General features: G+C 37.8%; 1 protein-coding gene across 1 annotated transcript in view; it reads right to left on the bottom strand.

Annotated features, from left to right (window-relative positions):
* Positions 6852–12173, bottom strand: part of LOC109231352 (probable methyltransferase PMT14) — a 6391-nt gene continuing 1069 nt past the window's right edge. The window contains exons 2-7 of the mRNA XM_019396987.1: positions 10824–11503; positions 9846–10056; positions 8517–8802; positions 7981–8367; positions 7593–7670; positions 6852–7442 (exon numbers count right to left, since the gene is read on the bottom strand). Of these exons, the coding sequence (XP_019252532.1) occupies positions 7202–7442; positions 7593–7670; positions 7981–8367; positions 8517–8802; positions 9846–10056; positions 10824–11474 (1854 nt within the window). The 5' untranslated portion in view covers positions 11475–11503 and the 3' untranslated portion in view covers positions 6852–7201. The remainder of the gene's footprint in view (positions 7443–7592; positions 7671–7980; positions 8368–8516; positions 8803–9845; positions 10057–10823; positions 11504–12173) is intronic.

The raw sequence follows: 12173 nt of genomic DNA, 5'->3' as shown, positions 1-12173 counted from the left end.
ATAAGTAATGTGCCTCATTAAAACCTTAACTAAAATAAAACTCAATGGGAAAAAAATTCTAGAAAAGGAAAAAGAGTACACATATCTAACAATACGCCTTTTGGTTGCCTCGTTAAAAACCTTGCAAGAAAAATCCAGTGGGACAAAACCTTGTAAGGGAAAAAAAGTGCAACGCGTATTAAACACCCCCCCCCCCCCTTATGAGAGCATCATTTCACATCCTTGAGCCTTCGCATCCCAATCTTGTGCACTAGCTTTTTGAAGGTTGACGTCGGTAGAGATTTTGTGAACAAATCAGCCAATATCACTTGAACGAATTTGTTGCACATTAATATCACCATTCTTTTGAAGATCATGTGTGAAAAATAACTTTGGTGAAATGTGCTTTGTCCTATCTCCTTTTATGAATCCTCCCTTCAATTGGGCTATGCATGCTGCATTGTCTTCATACAAAATCGTGGGTAGTTTGTCACATTTCAAACCACATTTGTCTCGAATAAGATTTATTATAGACCTCAACCACACACATTCTCGACTTGCTTCATGAATAGCAATTAACTCAGCATGATTAGATGAAGTAGCCCCAATGGATTGCTTAGTCGATCACCAAGATATGGCAGTGCCTCCACAGGTAAACACATAACCTGTTTGAGATCAAGCCTTGTGTGGGTCAGATAAATACCCAGTATCAGCATAACCAACAAGATCGGGACTGCAATTATTGCCATAAAATAAGTCCATATTGGTAGTCCCTTTTAGATACCGCAATATGTGTTTGATTCCATTCCAATCTCTCCTTGTGGGAGAAGAGCTATATCTTGCTAAGACATTAACTGAAAAAGTTATGTCAGGCCTTGTAGTATTAGCAAGATACATTAGTGCACCAATTACACTAAGATATGGTACTTCAGGACCAAGCAGCTCTTCATTCTTTTCCTGAGGTCGGAATGGATCTTTATTCACATCAAGTGATCGAACAACCATCGGAGTACTTAATGGATGTGCTCTATCCATGTAAAACCGTTTTAATACCTTTTCTATGTAGGCAGATTGATGAACAAAAATTCTGTTTGCCATATACTCAATTTGCAAACCGAGACATAATTTTGTCTTTCCGAGATCTTTCATCTCGAATTCCTTCTTTAAATAATCAATTGCCTTTTGGAGTTCTATAGGAGTTCCAATAAGGTTTATGTCATCAACATATACGGCAAGTACAACAAATTCTTATGTTGTTTTCTTTATAAAAATACATGGACAAATGGCACATTTATATAACCCTCCTTTAATAAATACTCACTAAGACGATTATACCACATTCGTCCTGATTGCTTTAGATCATACAAAGATCTTTGCAATTTGATTGAAAATATTTCTCGGTACTTTGAATTATGTGTGTTAGGCATTTTAAATCCCTCGGAAATTTTCATGTATATCCATTATCAAGCGAGCCATAAAGGTAGGCGGTAACCACACCCATTAAATGCATGTCAAGCTTTTCATGGACAGCAAAACCAATGAGATAACGAACGTTATAGCATCTATAACGGGTGAATATGTCTCTTCATAATCGACACCAGGCCTTTATGAAAATCCTTGTGCAATAAGGCGTGCCTTATATCTTTGTACCTCATTTTTCTCATTCTTCTTGCGTACAAAGACCCATTTATAGCCAACGGGCTTAACACCATTAGGTGTTTGGACTACAGGCCCAAAAATTGCGCGTTTTGCAAGTGAATTCAACTCTGATTGGATTGCTTCTTGCCATTTTGGCCAATCACGTCTTTGTCGACATTCTCCAACATATTGAGGTTCAAGATCCTCACTATCTTGCATAATGCTAGATGCAACATTATATGCAAAGACATAATCCACCACTATATCCAAGCGATTCAAATTTGTCTCAATATCGATTTGATTTACTGATAGTTCCTTATTTTCTTGAGCCTCAGGCTCAGTGATTTCCTCATGAATCTCAGGATTGGTTAAATCGTGAATTTCTTCATGAGACTCTTTCGTAGTGTCATCTTGATCATTTGTTTTCCTTTTTCTAGGATTTCGATCCTTAGAACCTAATGGTCTGCCACGTTTTAGGCGTGCTTTTGACTCATTAGCTATGACACTAGAAGATTGTCCAACAGGGACATCAATACGGATTGGAACATTCTCTGCAGGGATATATGATTTTGTTATCCTTTTCAGATCCATAAATGCATCTGGCAATTGATTTGCTATTTTCTGCAAATGAATAATCTTTTGCACCTCTTTTTCACAAATAGAGGTACATGGATCAAGATGAGATAATGATGGATTTTTCCACAAAATTTCCCGTTTGGTTTCACCAATTTCTCTCCCTAATTTTGGGAAAAGTGTCTCATCGAATCGACAGTCTGCAAATCATGCAGTGAACAAATCCCCCGTTAATGTTTCGAGTTAGCGAATAATGGAGGGTGATTCAAACCCAACATATATTCCTAACCTTCTTTGGAGCCCATTTTAGTGCGATATGGCGGTGCTACAGGCACATATACTGCGCATCCAAAAATTCTTAAATGGGATATATTAGGTTCAGGACCCAAAACTAATTGTAACGGGAAATATTTATGATAATTTGTCGGTCTGAGACGAAATAGCATTGCTGCATGCAAAATGGCCTGACCCTGAACAGAAGTGGGCAACCTCATTTTCATGAGTAACGGTCTTGCAATCAATTGCAGGCGTTTAATTAAAGACTCTGCAAGGCCATTTTGAGTGTGAACATGAGCTGCAGGATATTCCACTTTTATCCCAATTGATAAGCAATAATCATTAAATGCTTGGAATGAAAACTCAGCAGCATTATCAAGTCTAATAGACTTAATTGGATTTTGGGGAAGTTGCGCCCGTAATCGAATTATTTGTGCCATTAATTTTGCAAACGCCAGGTTGCGAGATGACAATAGGCACACATGAGAACATCTAGAAGATGCATCTATTAAGATCATAAAATATCTAAACGACCCACTAGATGGGTGAATAGGTCCACAAATGTCCCCTTGTATACATTCCAAAAAAAGCAGGGGACTCAATCCCAACCTTTGTTGGTGATGGTCTAATAATTAACTTGCCTTGATAACAAGAAGTGCAAGAAAATTTATTATTTAAAAGAATCTTTAAATTCTTTAATGGATGCCCATTTGAGTTTTCCATAATCAGTCTCATCATAATTGATCCAGGGTGTCCCAATCGATCATGCCAAAATACAAAAGTATTGGAATCGGTAACCTTTTGGTTTACAATAGAATGTGTCTCAATTGCACTAATTCTTTGTCGCGGCCCAAACCCCGGTCGTGATGGCGCCCAACACATTGCTAAGCAAGCCCGACCATTTACGCAACCTTAGCCAAATAATCTAAATAAATAAATAAATGTTCACTACTATAATACCAATTTAGTGCGAAATTCTGATATAATCTCTAACATTCAAAAAACCCAAAATAAAATACTAAATAGCCCACAGAATCTGGTATCACGAACATGAGCCTCTAGAAGCAGATTATTCACCTATTACAAGTCCGACTAGGAAAACAATACGAATAAAATAATAAAAGATAGAAGGGAGAGATCAAGGCTGCGAACGCCATGCAGCTACCTCGACACTCCCAGATAATTGCTGCTCAGCTAACAAGCCCTCACTCACCCTTTGGTGTACCTGGATCTGCACACAAGGTGCAGGGAGTATTGTGAGTACTTCCAACTCAGAAAGTAATAAATATAAATAAGGTCTGAGGATAAGAAATCCTAAATAAACACAAAGTAAAGCTAAAAATACCATTAATCAACAATACAGTTAGAATAAACATCACAACAGATGAAGAAATAAATAACAATAAATATGCAATGCAACACATGAACCGGTACCTCCAGTACCCCGCTGCGGCCGTGCAGCCCGCTCCATTTATTTAACGTCGACGGCGCTCACTGGGGGTGTGCAGACTCCGGGAGGGGCCCCTTACGGCCCAGCGCAATAATAAGCCATCTCGTGGCATCAAACAGGCCCTTGGCCTCATATCAATATCATTATAATACTGCTGCGGCGTGCAGCCCGATCCCATACTCAGTCCAAAAATCACACAATAGTATAAAAATATTCAACCCAAACTTCATTTAAAAATATTAACTTAATTTCTAATTTAAGAAAATGGCTGAGATTTCAAACACAGTATTAAATACCAGGACTGAGTTTAATATTTATAAAGATGGTAAGAAACCATTAAAATAATCCTTGAAGGATTCGAGTAGTTGGCACGAAGCCCAATTATTACAATTAATCCATTTTTATAAGGATATTACAAATCTACAATCAAATAGGTATCGATTTTATTAAGCGGGACGGACCAAGTCGCAATCCCTGACGGTGCTCTACCCCACGCCCGTCATCCGGCGTGCAAGTCACCTCACATAGCACTACGTTATGCAAATTCGGGGTTTCCAACCCTCAACACAGCATTTACATTTATTACTAACCTCAAGCCGGCCAAGGTCCTAGCTTGCTATGCCCTTGCCTTTCGAATTCACCTCTTCGCGCGTCAAATCTGACCAAAACCACAACGAATACGTCACAATATGCTAAGGGAATATAACCCAATCGAAAAGACTCGGAAAAAAAACATCGAAAATCACGAAGTTGGCAAAACTCGAGCCCCGGGCCCACTTCTCGAAAATTATAAAATTCACATCACCGGATTCCTTATCTCGCCACGAGTCCATGCATATAAAGAACACCAAAATCGGAGTCCAAATGACCCCTCAAATTCCCATTTTTGTTCTCTTAGGTTTCAAGCCCTAAACCACCATTTTTGACCTTAATTCCTTGAGTTTTCAGTGTAATTTCATGTATTTGCATGAAAAAATTGTGTTCTAAGTCCGAGAATGCTTACCTGATCGAAGTCCTTGAATTTCCTCTTCAAAATCGCTCAAGAACACCCCAAGTCCGAAGTTAAAATATGTGTTCTGTAAAATTTCGCGAAGGGATTAAAAACCTACTTCTGATCAGTTGTTTCCGCACCTGCGGTCCTTTTCCGCTTCTGCGTCTACCGCATCTGCGGTCTTTTTCCGCTCCTGCGGAAATCTCGTTAAAGTCCAAAATTCCGCATATGCGGTCCTTATGTCGCATCTGCGACTCCGCAGATGCAGTTGGCATCTTCGCACCTGCGACTACTGTCGCTTCTGCGGTTCTTGAATCGCTTCTGCGGTTCCGCTTCTGCGGTCCCATTTCCGCAGAAGCGAAAATACCAGAAGCAGCAAAATTCTGCAATCTCTTTAAGTTCAAAACTTCCCGTTAGGCATCCGAAATCCCCCCGAGGCCCCCGGGACCTCAACCAAAAGCACCAACACATCCTATCACGTCATTCAAACTTGTTCCAATCATAAAAACACCTCAAACAACACTAAAACCATCATTTCTCATCGAATTCAAGCCTAAGTTTTTCAAAAACTTCCGAAATACGCATTCGATCAAAAATCCAACCAAATCACCTCCGAATGACCTGAAATTTTGCACCCACATCCCAAATCACCTGACGGAGCTACTGCAACTCTCGGAATTCCATTCCGACCCTCGGATCAAAATCTCACCTATCAACCGAAATTCGCCAAAATACTAACTTCGCCAATTCAAGCCTAATTCTACTCCGGACCTCCAAAATCACTTTTGATTACACTCCTAAGTCACAAATCATCCCCCGAAGCTAACCAAATCATCGGAATTCATATCCGATCCCTCTAACTCAATAGTCAACATCCGGTTGACTTTTCCGTTACAAGCCTTCCTTAAAGAGACTAAATGTCTCATTTTCTACCAAAACCAAACCGATTCGACTCTAACTTACCAAATGCAGATAATGAAACATGAAGAAGCAATAAATGGGGAAAACGGAACGGTAATACATGAGACGACGGGTCAGGTCGTCACATTCTTGTCCAATACATGCCACAAGATAAAGATAGGAATTTCTCAATTACCCAGACATTCTTGGTAATGATGAGATTCTCATCTATTGTCTCAATATGATATCCATTTCGGCAGATATCTTTAAAACTCAACAAGTTCCTCTTGGACTTGGAGGAGAACATTGCATTCTCTATGATAAGTATTGTTCCCTTAGTCAGAGTTATAGTAGCTCTTCCAGAGCCTTCAATTAAATTACTACTACCAGAAATTGTAGTAACATCTGCCTTACACATAGTTAAATGAGAGAAATATTTCTTTTCTTTGAATATTGTATGTGTCGTACATTTATCAACTAATTTACAATTGAACTTTGATCCAAGTTTGCTTTGAGAGATATCCATATTTGCTTCACATGGTCTTAATCTTCTCAAAGAGCTTCTTGAGACAGTAGAGTCTCGTGCTAATAACGTGTAATAAAACAATAAAAGTAGAAGAACAATATTGCAGAGAAAGAAAGAGTAATTCTTATTGAATTTTGAGATGATTTATAATGGGGTAAGACCACTCTATTTATAGAGAGAAAATGACTTAGCCACAAAGTAAAACTCTCTAAAAGATAGACACTCACTTTAATCACAATTCTATTCGTGACAAACTTCTTTTATAAAAGGACTAAAAACGAGACCAGTAGGGGTGACAGAGTAGAATTGACAAGAATACTTAATAGATTTATAGTGTACAAGATAGGAAAGCTCAATAATCCATATGAACTTCTGTTTTTTTTAGGGTTAAATCTGGGAAACAAGCATTGTTAATGAGGGTTTATTGGTCGGCAGAACATTTTCTAACAAAATACACTAGAAATGCCAAAAGGAATGGCCATATATCTTTTTTGTCTAAATTTTGATGGCCCTTTGACTAAGAGTTTAAATAAATTAAATTGCCAAGATAAAAATAAGGTTACAAATGTTGCAGTATTCAATTTTGTAGCTACAGGAAACAACTAAACAAGAAGCTCTAAAACAAAGATATCACTACTGATATCTTGCTTTGCTTCATTATTTGGAGAAAGGGATCTTTGCTTTTCACCACATCTCCAAAATCACACATCAAAGGAAAAAAAAAATAGCTAAAATTGCTCTACATGAGAACTTGCACTATTGCTGTATTGCCATCTTTGAGAAAAAACCCTTCATGTTTCTGTCTGGAAATCTTACCTTCCACTTTAAAATTGACAGGTTTATCCATATACTAAAACATTGGCGCGACTCATTCATCGTTTTGTGTGTTCTGGTCATCATCACCTTCAACATGATATTGTTTGACAGCAACAAATATTTTCTCAGGTACCAAGGGTCCATCTTCATGATCTATTAATTTAGTTTCCCATCGCAGTCCTGCAGCAATTTTCCTAACCTTGTTCAATACTTCAACTCCATCTCGAAGAATGACCAACCCTTCAGGACGCAAAACACGGTCCATTTCTAGAAGAATATCTTCAAACTCACACCTGTTTACAATCATATAGCTTTCAGAATTTTGATCTCTTCTACGTAATATATATCCGATTTTCATAGATAGATAGCTATTGATCCCCCTCAAATATATAGGAATCAGAACATAGATCCATTTCTTTAAAGAAGAGTTGAAGAATGCTTACTTGTCCTGGTACAGAGTGAACAAGCGATTAGCATGAAGGAGATCATATGTCCTCGGGTAGGTAGAGAAGCCTTCACACCTGAAAGGAGAAGAAAATCGAAATTAATCCAAGTTTCAGAAGCAATATTCTCGACTATTCCCAGTGTAAACAGTAACAGAAGAATGACACTTGACAAAGGATATCCTTTCAAACATGCAAGTAACAGTAGATTGTGAATGTTTCATTTGAATCCTAGATGCTATAGGTTTTCAGTGAATCAAAATGAAGAATGTATTTCGAGTTCTTGATAATTGGGGTAGGCGGATAGGCTGAATGCCCACCTAAGTTTAGCAAAATTCATTACCATTTGGAAAAAATAAGTTGATAAGAAACCATTAGAGATACGTACCAATCATGGTATATGCCAATCAACCCCCTCTCATATACGACACCAAGAGTGTTTTCAGCAATAGTTGGCACAACATTCATCACCCACAGTTTAGGAGAGTCTAGTGCTGCAGCAAATCCTCCAAGTCCGGCATTCATGTCCATTATGTTGTGGTATCTTGTGGTGCCGAGTAGGCTAACAATCCTCTTGTAAGAAGCGACGTGTTTCTTCCAAAGCTTATTATCCTCTTGATAAGACTCAATTGTCACCCCAGGAACCATTTCATTGGCTACACGTGGCGGAACTGCAAAAAGCCTAGCTGGAAACTTCTTCAATTCCCCTCCAGCTACTTCATCAGAACTCTGGACGTCAGGGTAGGGGGTTATGCATGCATCCATTTTTTTATACCTGAATCACCATTTTATACAAAGTAGAAAGATAAACACAAATTAGTACTTACATAATGGGACCAATCTAGCATTCAGTATTTATGGTGTGAAGAGGGTCTCTGGAGTATAAATAAAAGTAATTTGACAAGTAGGGCTATATTTACTCACCAGACATTATCAGTATCCTTTGTTTGACATATGTTGGCAGATTTCCTTCTGCTGCATGATTTTCCATTTATTCTTTTCCTCCATATAGCTACATCACCTTTTTCATATTTCTTCTCCCAGCAAAGAAGCTCAGCAAAATCTTCAATCCTCTTTTGCTCAGCTTTCACATCCGCAATTGTCCTGTTCCAGACTTTGTGATAGATCTTCCAATTAAGTGGAGGACCAGAGAGTATCCAGTATCCACCAGGTCTCAAAACTCGATCGACTTCCATCATGTACATACCCTCTGCACATACAAGCCAATTATTAGCAAGCCAGAAAATTCACCATTGAAAGTTAAAGTCATCGCTGGCAATTTTAATTTTCTCAGGATAAGCTAAAGTCACAATCACTAATTAGAATTATTAACATACAGCACCCATTTTTATTCATACGTGATTCCAACAAGGATCTTTCCTCTTACACAGAGGATTTTACAGTTTGGATGGTGTCTGCTATGCTATAGGCTAATTTCAAAATTCAAATCTCTGTCACTAACTCTTTTACGATAGTTGTCAATGGCAATCCTCGTAAATGGTTAATTCCACCTTTACATTTATCATTTATGTAGCAAAGCAGGTTCAGGTCTTAGATTGAATCTTGCAAGTACCTGTCAGTGTAACATTTATGTGTTTATTCCTCTCTAAACACTTACAAATTGGAACTAATAATCCAATAATTCATGCATTCTAAGATATAACAATTTCCACATTTTATCTACAGCATATAGGAACCACAAATTTATCAATACTAGTTACCAACATAAAATGTCCTCCAATTTTAAGCGTGACTCACATCCAAAGACATTTTTTTGATGAAGTAAAGTGAATATTATTAACAAAAGGCATCAAGAAGATGCAGATGTTACAAACTCACATCCAAAGACTTTGACATCATTTGTGTAAAGAATGAAATATATTACACCAAATAATACAGTCCAAAACTTCGCAGAAACATCAAAACTTCTCTTTTTAAAAGCTTAGAAGGCAAAATGCTTTTCTTTTTAATAAATAAACAGTTGCATCAAATATACACGAAGATGATGATACTTTAGAATTGGCGGACAAAGGCTTATCTGCCCTATGGCGATGACCGCATATTTTCAGAGTCATCAACACGTATACCTTGTTTCCAATTTTTCCTTTTTTGATAAGTACTGTTTACTATTTTATGTTTCCAAAAGGTTCCACAGATCTTAAGCCTATCTAATAAGATAGATAAAGAAGATAAAAAGAAGGCCTATATCAGAAAATTCAGTAAGCTTTTTAAACTATATCTTGCGCATATTACCATTTGATGCCCAGGGAATGAGACAGCGAGAACAATGAGACATGTCAAATGCTCTTGATGGGTATGGAAGGTGTATGGAACCAAACACTCCAATAACAGCAGGTACACCTCGCTCCAATGCAAATTGCACTTGTGCTTCATGATTGTCCTTAGGTGCAAATGACATCGCCAGAATATTTCTCTTCAGCAAGTAAGCACCCCAGCTTGCAACCTATCATATGATGTGAACGCAATAAGTAGTCTATTATCGATACTTCAAAAAAGCATGATAGTTGATGGACAATTACAAGCATTAATTCAGAGAGAAACCCTTTTCCTGGAGAATGTGATTACGTAAAAACAGGGAAAGACTCAACAACAGCATGAGAAGAACATGTATATACTCCTTTTCCATAATGTTGCCTTTTCCAAGTGAGACTGACTATTTATTAATTATGAATTTTTAAACCCTGAAACCAAGATTTTCCAAGGTTTACCAAAGATGGTGAAGGACAGCGACACACTACTTATTTTATTACCTGTTGAGTTACAGTAGACTCCAAATTTTCAAAGCTTCACTGTATTAAATCAATTGGAATAGTATCGTTCCAAGCAACTTTCAAGGAAAAAGGTAGTCTCACAGGTAAATGGGAAGTATTTTGATAGTCAATTCAATGACCGCAGTGATTAATATCCCATTTAAGCTTTCAATAGCATAACCACTATAAATAGCACTGTCACAAGTAAACATGAACTAGTCAAGTATCAATATGTTTATAGAGGTTTTAAAATATGTGTTACCGTTAAAGAACACAGTGGTCTTAGTTATGCAGTTTTGCTCATCGACAAGAACTTGTTTAACATGAATCAGGTAATTCTCCTCTTTTGCTATATAAAAGATAACCACCAAAGATACTTAGCATCATGGACATAGCTTTCTTAATGGAATTACTACTAAAACTTTAAGGGAAAGGAGGAAAAAAGGAAGAGAAAACGTACCCCACAACCAGTGTCAAGAGCAGTTCTAATCATGCCACTTTTAATTGGAATCACAGATGCAAGTTCATCAATATATGCATCTGCTCCTTTAGGAAACATTGTACCTCCTCCTGGAAATTTGAAAACGTTTCCCTGAAACTGTACCCAGTTCTGGACCGCCTTCTCAACTGTCAAGTGTTTGTAAGGAACATTAGCATAGTAGGCATAATCACGGCTTTTCGGCCACGGAAATGGAGTTGTGTATCCCTTGGGTGCTAGAATCAAACAACGAAGCTTTTCATCGTCTGGAGGGCAATGCCTTTCTCTATATATCATATTTTCCCGTGGGAACGTCATAGCACGGTCTTGTTCTTGGCAGGGAGTATAGTCAGTGTATTTAGCATCACATGACTTGTATACTTTAGTTTTTGATTCTGAAGATTCAATCATTTCCACATAATTATGGTGTGATTCAAAATCCAGAGTGGATGGTGGAAAGATATTGCAGTCAGCAGTTTGCTCGGTCACTGCTAGTGCTAATTTATCTCCCTTACCGGACCCACTCTTCTGCCAAACTCCTATAAGATAAAAGAAACAGCAAAGGCCAATTACAATCAATATAGAGATCGGTCGTCGTGTTCTGTTGCTTGGTGCATGATACTTGGACGCCATTATGTGCTTGCGGCAGCACCAGAAGTTTCCTGTAGCATAAAGAAGTTAGAATTTCGAGCAATTTCCAGGATACAGAAGATACTTTTCTTCTAAAAGGAAGTTTCATATAATCATCTCAAGCCAAGAGAACAGTAGCTTCACATCCACTAAGGTTCATGACACAGGAAACTCATTGGCTCTTGACAGTCGAAAATACTCAATGGAAGCAAACAAGGAAACCTAATAAAATCTGATTGCACAAAAGGAGGACTTCATATTAGTTTTATTTACAGATATTCAAGATTTAATCTTTATTTTAGAACACAAATGCTTCTTTAACCTCCTCCTTAGGGGTCGTTTGGTTGAGAAACAAGTTATCCCATGATTAATTATCCTGGGATTAGTTATCCCACCCTCCTATAGGGATAAAAAAAATACTACAATCCCGGGATAACTAATCCCAGGATTAGTTATACCACGATTTTATCCCAACTAAACATGAGATAAACTCATCTCAAATTTAATCCCGGGATTAATTATTCCTTATCCCTCATACCAAACGAGCCTTTACTTCCTTATCAGTACAACAGCCGCTTGGGATAACTATCCACACTGATATCAAGATTTCATAAAAGAACCGAGAAAATTTACTAACATTACCATAAAACTGACTTCTAAACTGAGAAAACACAAAGTTGTGTGTGTGTGTGTGTGGGGGTG

The sequence above is a fragment of the Nicotiana attenuata genome, chromosome 8, assembly GCF_001879085.1.
Source record: "Nicotiana attenuata strain UT chromosome 8, NIATTr2, whole genome shotgun sequence".
NCBI classification, from domain to species: domain Eukaryota; kingdom Viridiplantae; phylum Streptophyta; class Magnoliopsida; order Solanales; family Solanaceae; genus Nicotiana; species Nicotiana attenuata.
This window is presented reverse-complemented; position numbering and strand designations above follow the sequence as displayed.